Source organism: Neurospora hispaniola, assembly GCF_033458365.1.
Source record: "Neurospora hispaniola strain FGSC 10403 chromosome Unknown B0T23scaffold_4, whole genome shotgun sequence".
NCBI classification, from domain to species: domain Eukaryota; kingdom Fungi; phylum Ascomycota; class Sordariomycetes; order Sordariales; family Sordariaceae; genus Neurospora; species Neurospora hispaniola.
This window is the reverse complement of record NW_026944409.1, coordinates 348,196-367,499: the sequence shown is the minus strand read 5'-3', so window position 1 is coordinate 367,499 and position 19,304 is coordinate 348,196. Positions and strand designations below refer to the sequence as shown.

The following is a 19,304-nucleotide window of genomic DNA, read 5'->3' as shown; positions in this document are numbered from 1 at the left end:
CTCCCTCCCTCCTTCCTCGGGTGCTGTCCAGTTTCTCTTGATTCTTCCCGTCTTGAGAGACTCGTTCACTCGTCGCACCGCGTTCAGGATCCACCAGTCTCAAGTTCCACGAGGATCCTCATCCACCATCACCATGGGTATGTCTATCATCCATCATCCCTTCGTTGCCTACATCTACACCACATAATTACTCACACAAATCCTAGCGGAGACAAACACCACCATCCCGACCGTCGCCGGCCCCATCAGCGAGGTGCGCTCGTCACAAGACGTCAAGGGGCCTCCCGCCTACGCCAACGCGGGCCGCGATAGCCTCCACGGCGGCGATATCCACGAGGAATACCATGGCCTTGTCCTGCCCACCGAGGAGGAAAAGAAAACCCTCCGCCGTGTGGCCGGCAAAATGCCTGCCGCATGCTACTACCTCTGCGCCGTCGAGTTCGCCGAGCGTGCCTCGTACTACGGCTGCTTCCAGGTCTACAAGAACTTCATCCGTGCTCCTCTGCCCAAGGGTTCCACTACCGGTGCCGCCGTCCTCGACAAGAACGATACCGCCGGCGCTCTCGGCAAGGGCTCCGTCACTGCCACCGCCATGACCGAGGCCTTCAAGTTCCTGTCCTACGCCCTTCCCATCTTCTTCGGCTGGCTTGCCGATACCAAGTATGGTCGTTTCCGCATGATTTGCCAGGGTGTCGCCATTTGCGGTGTTGCCCACATCATCATGATCATCTCGGCCCTTCCGCCTGTCCTCACCTCGGGTCACGCTATCGGTCCCTTCGCTCTCTCACTCTACATGCTCTCTATTGGTGCCGCCCAGTTCAAGCCCAACATTTCGCCCACCGTCATGGACCAGTCACCCCACAAGGTTGCCCATGTCATCGAGCAGGACGGCGAGCGCGTCATTGTCGACCCCGAGGAGTCTCTCAACAGCGTCATGTTGTGGTTCTATCTTCTTATCAACATCGGTGCCTGCTTCGGTATCCCCACCACCTACCTGGCCAAGCTTGTCGGTTACTGGGCCGCCTACCTGATTCCCACCATTCTCTACCTGCTGCTCCCTCCCCTGCTGTGGTACCTCAACCCCAGACTCGTCAAGCAGCCCCCTGGTGGTTCCGATTTGGGCAACGTTTTCCGCGTCCTTGGCGACTGCTTCGCTCATGGTGGCCTTCGCTCCATCGGCCGCAAGGGTTTCTGGGAGGCTGGCAAGCCCAGCGTTCGCGCTGCTGCGGGTAGCACCAAGGTTTACGGCTATGATGATCAGTTTGTTGAGGATGTCCGCCGTACCTTCCAGGCCTGCGGTATCTTCCTCTTCCTTCCCATCTACTACATCAACGACGGTGCTCTCGGTGCTGCCGCCAACGCCCTCTCTGCCGGTATGAGGACCAACGGTGTTCCCAACGATTTGCTCGACAACCTCAACTCCGTCACTATTGTCCTTCGTACGTTTTCCCGTGATCACCTTATTACCGAATAGAGTGAAGCTAACAAACCGTGCAGTCGTTCCTACCATGAATCACGTCATCTACCCCCTCATGCGAAGAAGGGGTATCCGCTGGGGTCCCATCTCGCGCATGACCTTCGGCTTCGCTCTCTGCACCATTGGCTCCATTGGCTTCCCTCTGCTCCAGCACTACGTCTACAAGACCTCCCCTTGCGGCAACCACGCCACTACCTGCCAGGAGAACTCTCCTGAAGGTGTGGATGGTCTCTCTTCCGTCTCATACGGGTACTACGCCATTCCCATCATCATCACTGCTGCCTCCGAGATCTTCGTCAACGTTACTGGTTACACCATTGCCTACTCCCGCTCCCCCAAGAACATGAAGGGTCTCGTCAGCTCCATCAACTTGTTCATGACCGCCATCAGCGCCGCCATTGGTCTTGCCACCTCCAGCGCCATTCAGGATCCCTACCTTGTCTGGGCTTTCGCCGGCCCTACCATTGCCGGTGGTGTCTTTACCATTATCTTCTGGTTCATGTTCAGGCACCTCAACAACGAGGAGTTTGTCATCAACACGGACTTCGGTGACATGGTGCGGGATTCTGACAACAGCAGTGATGAGGAGGCCAACAAGCACGGCGTCAAGGGCCAGGATACCATTACTCAGGTTCCTGCCCCTCAGCCTGTGACTCTTAATGAGAAGAACTAAGCGGGACATGGCATTTTCTTTTTGTCGCAATTACAATGATACCACGGTGAAGAAGAAAGAGAGGGGGGTGCAGAGGACCGGGAAATGGTCTCTGCTTGGATATCCAAGACTCGCAATGATACCTAATGTTATTCATGGAGTTATGTAGCCGGGTAGCTGGTTGTGTATGCATAGCTGCCATTGGTATACATGATGCAACAAGCATTTACATAGACAAAGAAGTAATGATAAACACTGTCAAGACAATGGTTAGTTCCTGATTGCAATGCTTTGTTTGTTGTCGTACGTATACGTGTTTTTCACGTGCGGAACCTCTTCACTTGTCCGCTTATTCCCGGACAAAGACACATTGTGTTCGTTGTGTGATCGACCCACAGGACTTTGAATGTCCTTGTCTGATGGCTTGCTAAGGGCATTAAGCAATGATAAGGGCAATAAGAAATGATTGTTTGACGTTTGCTTTGGTCCCTCGCGTTAGAAAACCCAAAGACGCAATTAAGCAATCTTTGTCGTTGGCCTTTGAGACTACAATTGAATTGACCCATCAGGAGAAGCTTTCGAGTCGTGTGATGTCTGTTACATGTCCAGAACAACAAACCATTGAACAGACCTCTTGTTTCGAGATCAAGATGTCAATTCTTTGACGCCAAAGACAATTCATTGAACAGGACATACATACTCGCTGCTAGTAATCGTAGGTATAATAAGACCCTGTAGGATCCATGCGATTGATAGGTACTTGAGCCTGCTTCGTACTAAGTAGTCACCATCCGCATCAAATCACCATCCACACACACACACGTCTCGCTACTTTCCGCCACTTTCGAACGAACAAGAAAAAAATGGAAAGAAGAAAAAACCAAAAGACATTGATGAGCAAAATGCACATGGGCCTACTGGGCCTGGAGAATTACAGGCCGACTTACCACCCCTCGGGAAAAGAGAGGGTGAGCAAGGCGGGGGATATACCGACTTCTAATCCGTTTGGATTGGTGTCTACTACAAATGCAAGTTGTAGTAATAAGAGCGGCTTTGGTGATAAGTACGGGTCGTTGATTACCTCTACGTCTGGAGGGGAGGGCGGGAGCTTGGGGTTGGGGTTAGAGAGTCGGACGATATCTAGTACCAGTACTGGTACGGGGGACGGGGGTGGGGGTGGGGGTGAGGGCGGGGGTGAGGAGAAGAAGTAGATATACTGATGTGTGAGTCTAGAGGTTTGAGACTGAGAGGACTCGGGAGGGACTCGGGGAGATACGAGGTCGAGGTCTGTGTGAATTGGGAGGGACTGAACCTAGAACACGTAGTTGGAAAATGTTAATGTACATGCCTAGCGAGATTGGATGTTTGTGTTCGTATCTGTTTGTGGCAACTTACTTAAGGCCAGAAGGGGGCGTTTGGTTGGCTTCGTGATGGCCATCGTTCTTTTCCGAACTTGCGTTTGTTTCTGCTGCTATCCCATGCTACAGAGGAAGGTGGATAGTAGTAGGTAGGTGTAGCTGTAATCGTTGGCGAGGCAAGAGCAGGAAACGTCTCATCTCTGGACACACCGGCACCTCGGCGGTGTTCATCAAGCTCTGCGTCAATCAGGTCATGAAGGTGGAAAATGAGGTCAACCAATCACGACCAGGAAACAACGACGAGGTTTTGGAGAGCAAACGTTGTGGTAGGCTCCCAGCGAAGTTCTAACAATCGAACAACGGATCCAAAGACAGGATGGATACAATCGAAGAACACAGACTGTTAACAACCAACCGTCGCCAACAGGTAGGTGGTTCTGTCCACATTGGCTGTTATCACTTTCTTCCCGTTCTGAATTGGTAACACCCGAGGTCGTGTTACTGCATCGCTTCAAGTTCACGTTTTCGGGCCCAGCCGGCGAAGTGGTGTGTGATTAAGTACAGAGATATCGTTGGCGGCAAACCGTTTCAAAATTCTTGGGATGACAGTATAACCGCCCGTCATCGAAACATTTGTTCCATATCGGCAACACCACGTACACGGAGAAATGAATGACCAACAAGTCGTTTCACCGAACGCCGGAAACCACCAACAAATTCCCCAAACCACAAACGTACAACTGTCAAACCCGTGACCTTGAGTGACGAGAGTGACGTCCGTAAGATGTATAACTACCCCTCTCCTCCCCTTCATGTTCGGCTTCTCTCTACATCAGCATCAGCATCACATCCACACATCCACATCCACATCCACATTTCCACTTCCACAACACCAAGTAAACCACAAGACCAAATTTTTCAACCAAAAGACCACGAAACAAGCAAAATGTCTGCCCCTATCTCCAACACCACCACCTCCGCCGCTACCGCCGCCGGCACTGAACAGCCCCAGGAGACCGTCTCCGCCCCTGTCCAGACGACTACCACTACGACCGTCATCACCACCACCATTGAGCCTGCTCAGGCTTTCGCCGCCGCTGAGAAGAAGGAGGAGACCAAGGAGACCAAGGAGGGAAAGGAGGATACCTCCAAGCAGTAAGGGGTATAAGGGCCATGATTACATCCACGCCGGATCTGAGAAGGATCGCAGTCACCGAGTCACCTAGACATTGGCTTGACAGGTAAGGAGACGGGTGGGGGAGTGACATGACGCAGTGACGGAAAAGGTTCTTGGCGAGGGGAACTCATGATTTGGGGAGGACGAGGGAATCGAAGATGGAAGAGAATAAGGTTGTGAGAGCTGGTAGGCTTCAATGGGGAGGTAGAAAATATGGGTTGAGCTGTTGATTTACGGGATGTGTATGTGGAAGAGATACTAGCATATGGCAATGAAACCGTGCGCTCATGGGCGTTGGTTCCTGTTGACATGATTGCGAACTGTTTCTCCCTTGTGACATTGAGCGAAGCCAAAGAAAATCAAGCCATTATATGGTGGAGATGAAGCAGAGTTGACTTTGGTTCATCATTTGCGGTCTTTTTTTTGGCTTCGTGTCCGGTGAAAATGGACTGACTACAGGTACCTTGTCTTGTTATTAACAGGTAGGTTGAAGTCAACCGTACCACTAGTTCATGACCTACAATAGTCACAACAAGTAATTGTTCCATTCATTTCGTTCGACCCTTTCCCTTCATGGTAATTGGTATCTTGCTAAGGTACACCCATCCCACTTCAACTCCGTTCTTCGGTTACATTCAGGGCTGATTAAGCAAGCAATCTTCACGTACTGCTAAAACCGTTGGAAAACATGCTGAACTTGTGGTGTTTTTTATCCGTTCTCCCACCTATGTTCAGGTAGGGATCATAGAGGTAGCCACCAGATCACTAATCCATGAACAACTCCAGTCTGTATCCAGTCATGCGCAAAACCTTCATCAAACACCTCATGATGTTTTTTTTTTTTTACAACATATTACATGAGGTGGTCAGCAAGAAGAACAGCAAGCCCGACGACCACAACAAGAGGATAGCATTTCACGATAGATCACACACACTATTGTTCAGATAACTGATATACCGAACCCTTGTAGAACCTCGACACTTGACCCCTGAGCGGGTATAAGTAGAGTTAAACCCTCCTCACCAATCTCCATTTAACTACCCATTGCATCAACTTTGCACCACAGGCCGGCGGCTACAGCCCCTTCTGGCCCAGTCACTCTCTCCAAACATAAGTTGACCCAAAACCCAAAATCTGTACGCCCTCAAAGACAAGCAACCAAAATGTCCAGCTCAGACAGCTCCGGGACAGGATCTTCCGGTGGTTCTTCGACCTCTTTCGGCTCTTCCGGTTCCGGAGGATTAATAGGGTCGGGATCTGCCCCCTTCTACGGGCATAGGTGGTGTTGTCGTCACTACCACTGTCACCACTGTCTCTACGCCTAAGCCAGAGCCGAAGCCGAGGTTGTAACTGAGAGTACCACTACCTGTTGCATAATTGTACAATGTAGGGTGAGAAAGGGGGAGGTTGGCGAGGGGGATGGGTCGAAACGAAAAACCTGGGAAATGTGATGAGATGAACAAGAGAAAAGTGCATGAGTATCTCTACTACCTAATGAAGGTAAGGAAAGGAAAGGAGGTACTGGAGTTGGGCGTTGATTTCGGTGGATGTTATGACGAAGGACTGGGTGAAATCATGATGTGATTGATGATGGAGGGAGCAGGAATGATTGGGTTGTGATCAAAATTTGGAATCAAATAATCCATGTGTACGACCGTGGGCAGTTCGAAAAGACACACAATGTGATATCAATGGCTGTAACATGCGCTATGGGTTTTTACTTGATGGCAGCCTAGAAATAACAAATTACAGGAACAATGAAGACAGTTGAAGTTTAACATCCAGCGGGAAAGGCCCTTCGAGTCCAAGTGTGGAAACATGCAAGAACTACTGCGTCTTCCGTCATGGAAAGACCACAACAATCTCAAGTTCCACAACACACCGAAAATCTCAGCCTTATGAAGTGAAGGAGAAGAAGAAGAAGAAGAAGTCGAAGTGTCTTGGACCACGAGAAGTGAGGTAATAATGAGGACAGGCTGATATCGAATGCGTGACGTCGTCAAGGATGTTTGCGAGGGAAAGACTGGAGATTTTCGTAGTGTTCAAGAAGTGTTTGAGAAGGAGGTACCCTAGGCAGTGGTCAGGAAAAGTTCAAGATATGGAACACGATACAAACATTGAGTGCAGGTACAATGGAGCATCTCATTGCCATGAACCAACGGAGCCATGCTTTCAGTCGATCAAGCAATCAAACATCTCCTTCGAGTTTCGAGTTATGACCAATCTTTCCCCTATCACCTAGGTACTGTTGCGTTTCATCCATTCCAACTATCTTTCTCATGCTCTAGCTCTAGACTCTCCCGAAGTGAAATCCTTGAACAAACACTACACAAACCTTATCTACCTACTCACGAGGACGCATTCCGGTCATGAGGTAGAGCAGCGAATCCAGGCCGTTCGAGAACCGCAAACTTTTCCATGTCCGAATTCTGATGGATCATTAGGTACATCCACCTCCATACAGACTTGGGGTTATCGGGCGATAAGACCTCCACCATAGAAGTGATATAAACACCCGGTCCTTCCAACTACCAGATCTCCAGCTACATCCATCATAACCACATCACTTCCACTTTTAAATCAACATTTAGCCAAACCACCAGAACCAACAATCAAAAACCAACCAAAATGTCCTCCAAGCCAAACTCAGACATCGCACCTTCTGCTCCCAACACCGGCGGCGCTGGTATATATGGCACTTTTGGCCCGTCTAGCTCCTCCGGGTCTTCTAGCTCGTCTGGAAATTCTGGGTCTTCCGGCTCCTCTGGCTCATCTGGTTCCTCATAGACGGGACCGGCCCCCTTCTACGTAGTACCTGCCTGACATGAGAGTTGCCTGTCCACAGGTACAGACAGACAGACAGACAGGAAAGGAAGGTAGGAAAGGTAGACGGTGAAAAACCTATGGGAATAATCTTGCTGGAAGAGAAATGAATGAATGAGCTTCCAAGTCAAGTTGTTAGCTACCTACCTACCTACCTACCTACCTCTAAGAAACCATAAAAGCGGAAAAGATAGGTAGGTAGGTAGGTAGGTATTATTGGGCTTATACCTAACGTTGGCATGACGGAATGACTACCTATGTTGTGAATGGATTGGCACTTGGCAGGAGGTGTCAGGTATTTATTGGCTACCTAGGTACCAGGACAACAAACAGCGACAGCAAACAAGAGGAACAGAACAGCGATAATGATAATAAATAATTCGGTCATGGTTTCAGCGTCCAGACGGATGAATAACTGATAAGGAAGGAGTTTTCAATCCAAATGTGTGTATGTGTGTATGTGTGCATGTGTCGCAGACGTGTGAGTTGGTGTCTCCCTAAGGGTGTGTGTGTATCCAAACATATTTCCACTACCAATTACAAATATGTCAAAACGATAGAGCGGAGTTTGGAAATTGGTACCTAGGTATCATATTCTTGCAAAAAAAACGAATGCTCAAGTAGTGTTCAGTTGGTACTCCCTAACGACAGATAAAAGGAAAGGAATACAAAAAAAAAACGGGAAAAACATAAAGTCGTCAAAATGCCGCTGCCCTGCCGCCCTGCTGCCCATCAACACCACACACAGACACACACACACAACAACAAAAGAAGAAACTTGTACCCCGGAAAATGCTACCTACTCACTTCCCGTGCTAAAAAAAAAAAAAAAAAAAAACCCCCCTTCCTTGCTAGATAGATAGAGACCCTTCCGTAACCCTCTTCATTGCCTGCCTACCTACCATCCTGAACGCCATCATGTAACCAAGCAAAACCAAAACCCAAACCCATAAAGCCGAACCGGGAATGACAGATAAAAGAAAGGGAAACTACAAAAGCAAAATGAGAAAGACAAAAAAAGAGCAGATGTTCCGTGTGCGCGCTCCATGTTGTGTAAAGTTTCGTCATGCCCATGACCCAACGTCATACCAAAGAAAAAAATGTCATCAAGTGGTTTTCATCAACCCCTTCTTTCGTTTCCATCGCCCTTTCTTTGTTCTCACGACCCCCTTCTTCGCCCTCATCATTGTTGTAGACCTAGCTTGTCAGCCAGTAATGATTCTCGCTACTGCTTTCCTCCGCTTATATCGTGTAAATCCCTTTCCAAGTCGGCCTTGATCTTCCTCGCCGTTTTCTTCTACCTGCTCACCCCGCTGACTCCGCCCACCTCCCCTGTTCCGCAGAAGAAGAACACCTAGCTTATGACGACAGCGACAGCGCCTTTAAAGCCTATCCTTGTTCTCTTCTTCTCATTGTACTTCGTTGCTGAGTACTTTCCTCATCTTCTCGTTCGCCGTGTAAGTTTGCAATGTTGTCTGGAAACGCCATGGGTGCGAATTTATAGTCATGCGCCCGCTCCTGCCCACCCTAATAAGCAGCAGCTGTAGTCCCCTCACTCGAACCCACAGCCACAGCCACCAACGCCTCCAGCCTCCTAAGCGATGCCGTATCCCCGCCAGCTGGAGGACCGTGCGGGTGTTGATGCGGATGAGCGTGGGCGGGGTGCCCGTGCGCGTGCGCATTTGGATGTGGCTTCTCCAGAATCCTTTCCATCGTCGGTGGTCCCCCTCCTTGCTGATGCTGATGTCCTACCGGTGGCCCTTGGTGTTGATACTGCTGATGCTGCTGCTGCTGCTGGTATCCTTGGTGATGATGCTGTGGAGATGGCGCTTGCTGCTGCGGTGGTTGTTCCCGGTCCCTAGCAGGAAAACCCTGAAAAGCCGCCACATTAGGATGCATGATCCTGTCCACGCGCGCCCGTCCCTCGTGAATCGTCTCTCCGGCCGGCCCACTCGACCCGTGATACCAGCCATGTCTCTTGGTAGGCTGTGAAGTAATCGACGGAGCCGACATGGTATGGTGATGACCCCTTCCGTACGGTGGAGGTGGTGGTCCGCTTGGCTGCTGATGTTGGTGCTGGCGAGACAGAGGGGCAGGAACGGTCTGCACCTCGGTATCGAACCGCACCGTCTGCTGATACGCCCCTGGTTGGCCCTGAGGGGCCCGGGTACGGTCTGCTTGCGACATGACGGCATGATTGACGTCGTTTGCCCATGCTGAAGCCCCATCGCGAGGCGGGGTCTGTGTGTTGATATTGAGCCCCGTCAAGCCACGGTGGAGGCTCGTATCCCATTGGGCCGACAGTTCGCGGGGTCGGTTGAAGCCCATCTCGTTCGGGTGAGGGGGTTGGTGCTGAGCAGGCCGGGGAGCATCAACCATCATCGGTGATGGCAAACGGCGGGGAGGCGACAGCGGCCGATGGGGTTCGTCAAAGGATTCGATTCCAGGCAAACGGAATGGCTGTGGCGATTGGTTGGCTGGGTTAGCAATGGGGGGAGGAGCATGGGTAAACTGCGAAGGCGTGATCACTTCACGCAACCGGCTGACGCCGTTGTTAAATTCACGACTTTCCGGATGCCAAGTTCGCCGACGCCAGGCATCATCAGCCACGCTCGACAGAGAATCTCGCCGCGACCAGCCACTCGCGTTCGACACCGTGGGCGATGCCAGCAGGGTGCTCTGACTTGGCGAGAAGGCACCGTTGTTGGATGTGTTGATGCCGGAAGGACCGAAGAGAGGACCCCGAACGTTGCTGCCGTGCGGTGACTGAAACGGGTTGCCTCCCGAAGGCACGCTCAGACGACGGCCAGGTGTCCTAGCCCCGGCGACATACATACTGTGCGAGCGCGAGTGTGAAGAGTTTGGCGATACCATACCGGGCCCCCATCGGGGGCTGTTCTGCCCGGTCGAAAAGGTGGCAGAAGTGGGAGTGCCAAAGTCGCTCGGAGAAGCACCCCGGTGATAGGCACCATCGGGACCATGGTATTCCATCGACACCCTCGCGCGAGGATCGGCCATGACCAATGGCGGCGGGCGGCGGCGGGCATCGCTGGCACCATAGGGAGCACCTAGCTGGCTAATGTTGGGAATGCTTGACGTGGACATGGACTTGGAATGGCCACGCACGACGGGCATGACGCTACCCGCGGTAGCCGCCCTGGCCCTGCCACCCGCTTGGCGTACCCTGTCCGTCCTGATCTGCCTCTGGAACCTTGTCCCGGTCGCGGCGAGCGAATCTCCGGGGATCTCTTCGTTGACGTGCACGGTTTGGGCATGCTGCCTGAGGTTGTCGAGACGGGAGAAGCGGCGACCGCAGTGGCACTGAAACGGCCTTTCACCAGTGTGTTTCCTGCAAGTGATAGCAGCGTTAGCCATGATGATTGTGTGCTGTGGGAGAGAAGATGCGCAGCGTACCTGATATGTCGTGCCAAGTGTTCACTTCTCGTGAAACTGAGGTTACATGGCGGATAGTCTGTGCAATAAAACCTCTGCGACTTCTTCTTCTTGGACTTTGTGCCATCCGCGTTGATCTCCTCATCGTCCGATGCATGGCCGTCTTCACCCGCTCCCTCGCCATCCGACTCATCCATATCCATGTCGTCCGAGTCCTTGGACTTGCGTGAGTGCTGCGAATTTTCTCGCCTGGGCATGCTGTTGCCACGGTCGGTGATGTCGGGGAGCTGAACGGAGTCGGGGAAGGGCGACGTGGGGAGCGGCTGTTGCGAGGCCAGTGCGCCGGCTCCATAGTTGGGTGTTGTGCGAGTGGGTGTCGTCGTCGTCACGGGGTGGTGGTTGCTGTCGTCCAAATGTCGGGATGACGACGACTGACTCGGGGCAGTGCTAGGTCTGGGTGTGGTTGGTGACGTTATTGTTGTCGAGTCCATCACCATTGGCGAGTCGGCCGAGGGCGACAGAGGCGTATTGACGGGACGAAATGTTGCAGCCATGATAGCGGATGGCGGCGTCGGCTACTATGTCTATATTGCTTTGCCCGAAGACGAGACGGGATGGAAGAAAAAGCGCACTCGGGACGAGAGGCGAATGAGAATAGAGGGGGGGACCCGAGACAGTTTTGTTGAAAAAGAACAAAGCGATGACAGAAGCAGGAAGGAAGGAAAGTGGATGAGGCTGAGGTCAGGAAAGTGTGTGCTTGTATGTAGGCACGCGCGGCAGGGGTCAAGTGCGGGGAGGGGCACTCAGCGCTCACTGCGTTTCGTTTGAGAAGCGACTGGGCGAGGGATGGATTGGAGTGGTGGGAGTGAGAGTGAGTGTGACTGCTGGGGACTAGGATGGAAATGGAAGAGGTCGGAGGCAGAGCGGGAACAGAAAGGGGCGCAATGCCGATCTTTTGGTCGTCTCAGGTCACTGTTGGCCAGGTAGGTGGGTGGTGTGCGGTCAAATTCCCCCCTGGGAGACGGCGGGTTGTATGTGTAGAGGTAGTGTTTTTTTTGGTGTCGATGTCGCACAAGTTGTTTGGTGTGGTGGTGGTGGTGGTGGTGGAGGAGGAGGAGGAGGCTAGTCCGCCTGTCGTCTGTCTAGTCGTCGTCGTCCTTGTCGTGATATGATTGATCTCAAGGCTGCTTTGGGATTGCCGTCGCCTAGAGTAGTGTCAACCTAAAGGTGGCAGTGGCAGTGACAGTGAGTGGTGCTGATGGCAGATGGTGGTGGTCGTGGTGCCTTGCGTTCAGAGAGAGAGAGAAGATGGAATGAATGGAAAATGGGTGATGCTGACACTCAGGTCGGGTCCGTCAGGATTCTTTCTTGGGGCGGGACGCTGACAGGATCTTGCTGGCCGGGCTTGGACTTGCTGGTTGGTGGGCGGCACGGTGGAGATGGAATGGGTTTGCCGGGATTAGGTAGGTAGCTAGTATGTCCTGTTGATTATCGAAGGAGGAGGGCGGGGCGGGACAAAAAGTAGTACATAGAGGTAGTGTGGATATGGGCACTGAGAAGAAGCAGTCGTCGATATGTCGTATGTCGTCCGGGGGCCCAAGTGGGGATCCTTTTTTTTTTTTTTTTTCTCTCTTTCCTCTCTGTTTCCCGTCTTTTTCTCTTCCTGTCACTCAAGTCATGGAAGTCAAGTCTTCTGATACAGGGGCAGCGTGAGTTGACTGCTTGTCTGTCTGTCTGTCTGTCTGTCCCTTTTGCCAAGCCAACCTCGATACTATGGCTACAGTCGCATACATATGTACGTGTACGCCAAGAAAGTGGGCAAAAAAAGAAAAAGAAAAAAAAAAAAAAAAAAAAAGGCAAAAGCAGGTCCCGAAAGCAGCAGAAGCAAGTGAAGCAAGCAGAATGCCACAAAAGGATGGATATGTAATGTACCCTCCCCCCCTTCCTCAAGGACAGGAGAAGACAAGAAAGACAAAAACGCTGTGACGAAGCGGGTTCCTTGAATGGCGCGCACGAGACAGGGGAAGTGGCAATTGTGTAGGTCTCCTGGCCTGACTTCTTCCGTTCCTGTCCTGTCCTGCACCTACATATGTGGTCCTGGTTTTCTGATCGTCCAGTCGGTTCCTGGGGTCATGTCCTATCGTCGTGGTCTGTCTGGTCAGTGGTCAGGTCCAGTCGCCGCCCGAGTGGATATGTTGACCCTAACACCTATCTCTCTCCCTCTCTCCCTCTCTCTTACACTCCCGGGACTGGATGCTCGGATGATGGATGGATAGATGCCCACCCTCACCGGGTTACTGCCTAGGGGAATGCCAGATGATTGATGACGCCGCCCGTAGCCCGAATGATTGATTGCTTGGTTGCCGTGACTGTGAGCCTCCCAGTCGCCGCCTCTTTCTCGGTGATGGATGAGTGGTGAGATAGGTACGCTTGCTCTGCTGGCTGGCTGGCAGGCCTCTTTGGTTGCATCTGTTTGTTTGAGTCTTAATGGCTGGTGGCACGCCGCCGCCCTTGCTGGCGAACTACTCGATCAAGGGGGGGGAGGAATGGATGGATTGGATGCTACACTACTCGAGGGAGCCAACCAGACAGAGAGAACAACAGCTCTGTATGCACGTCGGTCGGGCTGGATACCGCCAATGCAACGGGTTCCCTATCGGACAAATGTGGTTGTGTCTTGTCGTCGATGGGATCTCGGAAGCCATGGGATGGGATCAGGCTGTCCTTGCCTTTAGCGCTACTACATATGTACCTGGCTGTGTGTACACTACCGAAAGGAGTACCGAGACTTGGGACCGGGGACCCTCCCCTCTCCCTTGCCTGGAGCTTGTTGGCCTGTCAGCGCCCGTATGTTGTGTGTGGATTGGGGATATGCCGCCAAGTTGAGGTTATTCAGGTGGCAGGACAGCTGACCGCAATGCTATGTATGTAGTGTACCTGATCTTGTAGCATCGACTGCTTCTTGTGAAATTCTCCTGCCTAGACTAGTAGGAATGAAAGGTGCATAGATAGGTGTACATGAGTTGGCCCGGAAGAGATGACCAGAGAGAGAGGCTTACGGGTACCTTGCTTGGGCTCGGATTGTGGAGAAAGTGTGATGGCGGCCAATGGTGAGACGATGACATGAGACGGAACGAGATGTTTACGCAACAGTTTACAGCAGTATGCCTACAACACTAGAGCCATTCTTCGATCCTACGTAGCCACGGCGTTTGCAGCTTGGGGTGCCCGTTACTCAAACTTCAGTCCGTGTACCTCGAGAGCACGTTTTTGCTCCAGTTTTTGTGCGAATGGTTGATGTCAGTGTTTCACATCCCTTCTTCCTTGGTTTTTTTTTTTTTTTTTCTTTCTCTTTTTTTTTTCCGGCCAGGACATCTTTTGGCTGGGTTACCTTGCGAGTGTTATCCATTCTCTTATCTTTCTTCTACTCGATGGTATCATCCCGAAAACGGGAGGGAGTCCGAGAACAGCGCATACGTGCGTGTTACTGTTACAGCTGATGTCTTGGGTGTCAAAGTGCACACAGGCACAGACAGCCAGGCACAGGCAGGCAGGCAGGCACCACCACTGGAAACTCAACTTGGACTCAAACTGAACCATCTTTTTTTTTTTTTTTTTTTCCCACAACGACAAAAAGAAACCGGGGGTCCAAGACGGCCGGTTCGGGCGGCCTCATCCGGAAAAAACCGTAAAGCGAAAACACTGGATGGATGGACAAGTGGTATTGGGTACCCATGTAGAGGGATTTGGCCAAGGAGACACAAGATCAGGGCGGCAATGGGAAGCCGGGAGCGGGGGATCTTCTCTTTTAGACTTCCCAGCTTTCAAAGAAAACGAGGGTCGAGGGAGGGGTTGGAATGCTTGGGCTGTTTCATAAAAGGGGATGCGATCCACCAGCGGGGAGGGGGGCTCAGTGGGCTGTAACCTGAGAGTTGTGGTATTCAGCATGCCTTTTCGCGTGATGAGAAGCGCGTACAAAATAATGGTCGCTTTGGGTTGTGTCTGCTCCTCATTTTGTAAGGTCCACAGCACTTCAAGGGATTAACCCCCCCCCCCCCCCCCCAAAGTATCACATTTTCTAGTGTAGTGTAAAGATGGACAAAGAAGAATACCTGTACGATGCAGGTGATGTCGGCACTCGCTGATCGACATCGAATCGGCGAAAAGACCGATTTTCAACAACAAAGCGGATTGATGAAGCTTGTTAGTGCGGAATCGGCGGGTAGAACCGTGAACATCCAGTTACACTCATCCGAATGGGCAGAGCCGTTTGCGGCGACAGTGACACCTGCAAGAGCTGAGGCCTGAGACTTTGTCCACGCTTCCAGCGGTGTCGTGCACAACTTTCTCGTTCCAGAGAATCGTCTCATGGAGCGAAGCCACTGACTGGTTGCAGTAACGCAGTCCAAGAGTTTCAAGGTCCGCAACTAGGTAAATGCTTGTGATGATGCCCGTGTTTCTGCCCAACCTCAACCAGCTGTCCTGACCCCGCATGATGACGGGGTGGAGATATCATCGTTAGCTTTGATCCAGCTCACGCACGAGCCGTGCAGGAGCGTCTTGTAGCCTGAAAGATAAGAAGAAAAGAAAAAGAAAAGGTACGAGTGCACCCCTCCAGGCACAGGCACAACCAGGGTCAAAAAGACTTTTGTTCCTAGTTCATGCACATGTGATTAGTGGCAGGCAGGTTTTACAGGGGGCACTCACAGCCGCGTCTTCCAACATCCAGCCAGGGCCCAGGGGCAGACAGCCTGTTTTGACGACAGCGCAGATTCTTTTTCATTTGTACCAGGGAGGGGTTCCTACCATTCTGCCATCCCCGCCCTTTCGCCAGATTAAATTACTTGATTTTTCCTTCTTTTTTCCTTCTTTTTCTGACGGCAGGGATGGCAAATCGCTTGTGTTTGTTATGAGGCTCTGTCGGTGGCAAGTCGCCTTGTTCCGGGTACGATGCGAGAATCCCGGACGCGGCCCATCGATGTCCATTGACAATCGGAGATCTCGGCTTGGGATATCAGATGGATGGATGATACCACCCTATATGTCCATCTCCCGTCACCAATGACAGTGCATTTCAGGTCATGGGAACCATAAACTGACCTCTTACTATGGAGCTGTGCCAGCCGAGTGCAACTCATCACCATATCACCATTGCACAAATCCAGAGCTTGCTCTGAGTCAGGACCACCGGCAGCAGCAACCAGCAAGGGCCCGTCAGGAACCGTATACCTACCAAGCAATGCGATGGGTGCGCGCTAGGGGAGGAGAGAGTTGGCGGTGAATCCCCGTGTGGCAAGCAAGTGCGGTGCCCTGTCCCACTGTTACCCCTACAAGTCAGTATACCAAACCGTGAGTGTGTCACTCCTTCGCCTTGCCCAGTGTCTTTGTAACTCCAACTCCTTGCCATACTTTTGTGTGCCTTGTGTGTCTGTGTCCGTGTTCCTTATTCGGAGTTCGGGTGCCTGACCGACCAGCCTGGGCGACACATTGCATCTCACGTCTTATCGACACCTCGCATGTGCATGTACTGATAATGGCGAAACGGGTGCGTGTGATGCGAGGACAGAGGAGCAGCGTACCTGAATGCGTGCTTTGTGCCTGATCCTGCTCACTCATTGCTTGGTACCGATGGTTCCTGAGCGTCATACACTCTTCTGGATCCAATGAGATGCAGGATGCAAATGGGGACTGACTGAGACTGGGACTCTGCAAGGGAAGGGAAGGGAAGGGAAGGGAGGGGCCGTGGCAGGGCCGACACGCGAAAGCTTGTTCGAGAACAATGAGACGGAAAGCTTAGAGACCTTTTAGCGTGAAGAGGGCACAATCGGATTCGCGCCCGTTCCACCTCGCCGGTTTCTCTCCGACTTGGTGTTACCCTCCCCCTCGTTGCCTTGGGTGCCGCTCTCGGTTCCTGAGAGGCTGTAAGCTTGTTGAGGCATGTGTTACGGCACAGCGTTGCTTCAGCCCCAGACAAGCAGTATCATTTTGGCTTTGTTCTGTTTCCAAGGGCAACTTGTGCACGGCACACTTCCCAGACTTGCTTGCTTCTGCTGTCTCTAGCGAAGAAGAGCAGGTTTCTTGATCGGCCGCTTATGCAGTTTGTTGACGTGATACTGCATGAGCAGCATGCCGATGGGCAAAGTAGGTACCCAGAATCCAGGTCCAGAACCTTGAGAGACAGAAGCCAGTGTCAGCCAGGGTCAGGATGCCGCTGTCCGCGTCATCGCATGCCTTTGTGTCCTTCAGTGACACGAGTATGGTAGTGTATGTGCTACCAAGACGACACCGCTCTTGGGTTCCAGGTAAGTTGGAAGTCGTCCTTGCCGTTGTCGCGCGCTCCCGTTATTCTGTTCGTTGTTGTTGTTGTTGTTGTTTTTGTTGTCGTCGTCGTCATCGGATGGAGGATTTTCCCGATAGGCCATCATGGGTGTTGACCGGTTTGTTGGATCGAGGATTGGGAAATTCGAGAAGGGACGTGAAAAATCGATTTTCGTTGCTTTTTCTGCAGAAAGAGGGAAAAATGTGTGAGTGCAGTGATGGATAGGTTCACTAACACGCTAACATCTGGTAACGGATGTGCCGATTGGCAGCACTGATCTACGCGGCTCAACGCGGGTGGGGGATAAGAGCTGTTAGGTAGCCAATGCGTGGTCATGGATGGCGTCATATGGTTGGATGGTAGGGATCGATCATGCAGGAGCGAAGAGCAGTGTGGGGCTATTCGGGTCCGGGCGGGTGGGGCATTCTTTTTCAACAGAGACGATCGATCAAACCCCACTGGAAGTGGACAGGACGTAAACAGGCTAGCGCTAGCTGCTGGCTAGTGCTGCATTCATCTGCCGATGAGTGATGCCTGATGCCAGCAGCGGCTAGGAACCAAAGTCCAATTCTCTGGTGCCTGAAATGCCCGTCAACTGAACGTCATGACCAAGTTGACTGCCGCCGCATGCGGTCGGTCCACGGAATTCGGTGAAACAAAGGCCAATACAATGCCCGCCTGGGACCGAATTCGTTGTTCACAAGGCCGAACGCCGTTTAGTGTAGGATGCTAATCAGATCCACTCAGGCCACTCACTCTGCATAAAGTGAAGCACATCATCAGCATCGCCGGCGCCTACACTTTGCGCTAGCTGCCCCTGCAGTGTAAAGTGCGTGCGTTGAGGCTAACCGGAACCCGAGAGAACAAGACACGAAATAGCCTCATCCTGGCGGTCACATGGCGGTCACACGTCCAAATGGACATGCGAATCTACAATGTGTATAACGTGGCAGAGTTGTTGAGCTTACACATCAGTTTCGACACTATCTTTTTATCATTTCTTAACAGAGCAAGCCAGGAAGCCAAACTAGCAGTGCAGATGGAGACAGCTAACACGGCACCTGCCAGGGACAGCAATGCATACCTACCTAAAGTAATGGGAATCTCTTGCAGATGTTGCTGTCGCTCGGCTTCGGAAAGGCTCATTTCACATTCTCCAGTCAGTCGTGAAAAAGCAAAGTGGAAAGGTACGCCTTTGGAAAGGTACGCCCTTCTGCGGGGACCTTGTGTAGCCGGCATCCCAGAGTAGGTCGTAGGTACCTTGCATTCGTTGTCTGCCAGGCCCTGAATCCACGATGCCGAGCCAGAGGAGGTGGCATAACAGGAGTCAAATCCACGATTCGATTTTCTTCCCCGAAGCCAGGCAATGTCCGACCGATCGGGTGAGAGTCTCTCAAGTGGTCCTCAGCCTACCCACCGCGTCTCTGTCTCCACTCCACCATCTTTTGGAGCTTGGGTCAAGTTGACGTTATATATGATCTCGACACATCCGCTGCAGTCTCCTGTCCAGCATCGGCCCAGTAATCTGGAAGCAATAGGATTCTCCCCGGCGACAGGGTCAAAAGGTAAGGAGCAAACTGAAATGCAAGTGACCGGAAAGATGCTCCACCGCCTTCAGGTACACTATACCTACCCATGGTCCAGTAGAGGCCATGTCATGGACATGACATTCTGACAACAGAGTCTCTCTCCAGTCCCTCTCTCTTGGCTCAGGGCAGGCATCGCAATAAAATGACAGGTCTGATGCAACCATGACCCCAGCCCAGCCCAGCCTTGCTTACTTACCTCATGTTCTCATTCGGTCCTCGAATGTCAGTCTAGGTACCGAACGTCGGGTGCTGTGAAAGTGTACCCCTGACAGGCTGGCAGGAACTTGGGAAGTCCCTGAATCGTCGTGGCCACTCGTTTGGATTATAACATCTACTACTACCTACTATAAGACAAGAGCTATATCGGGCGCTTCCGATAGCAACCACCTACATTCGATCCCGATAGCGAATGCCCCCTCTGAACTGGTCGACTAACAAATGGACGAACACAATACAATCTAGCGGTTGATGCATCATCGTCTTCTTCGCTACTCGTCAGATAGCTTGGCTATTTA

The 19,304-nt window shown here is 52.0% G+C and overlaps 4 protein-coding genes across 4 annotated transcripts; 1 reads left to right on the top strand and 3 right to left on the bottom strand.

The window, feature by feature from the left end:
• Positions 1-133: 133 nt before the first annotated feature.
• B0T23DRAFT_441500 (uncharacterized protein) lies at positions 134-2,304 on the top strand (the record flags this gene model as incomplete). Its single annotated transcript, XM_062840778.1, has 3 exons — positions 134-137; positions 207-1,439; positions 1,498-2,304. 3 exons carry the CDS (start codon positions 134-136, stop codon positions 2,148-2,150), a joined length of 1,890 nt encoding a protein of 629 aa, XP_062692547.1. The 3' UTR covers positions 2,151-2,304.
• Positions 2,305-8,890: 6,586 nt separating this feature from the next.
• B0T23DRAFT_133998 (uncharacterized protein) lies at positions 8,891-11,835 on the bottom strand. Its single transcript, XM_062832237.1, has 2 exons — positions 10,903-11,835; positions 8,891-10,837 (listed from the first exon to the last, which is right to left on the bottom strand). Exons 1-2 carry the CDS (start codon positions 11,433-11,435, stop codon positions 9,016-9,018), a joined length of 2,355 nt encoding a protein of 784 aa, XP_062692546.1. The 5' UTR covers positions 11,436-11,835; the 3' UTR covers positions 8,891-9,015.
• A 2,381-nt stretch (positions 11,836-14,216) lies between these two features.
• On the bottom strand, positions 14,217-14,501 carry B0T23DRAFT_378981 (uncharacterized protein). Its single transcript, XM_062837121.1, has one exon. The coding sequence runs from the start codon at positions 14,479-14,481 to the stop codon at positions 14,269-14,271; it is 213 nt and encodes a 70-aa protein (XP_062692545.1). The 5' UTR covers positions 14,482-14,501; the 3' UTR covers positions 14,217-14,268.
• Positions 14,502-18,657: 4,156 nt separating this feature from the next.
• B0T23DRAFT_316853 (uncharacterized protein) lies at positions 18,658-19,103 on the bottom strand (the record flags this gene model as incomplete). The annotated part of the gene is made up of 3 exons (XM_062834962.1): positions 18,658-18,829; positions 18,869-18,884; positions 19,031-19,103. Coding segments are annotated over 3 exons (261 nt in total), but the record flags the coding sequence as incomplete, so codon positions are not given.
• Positions 19,104-19,304: the final 201 nt, after the last annotated feature.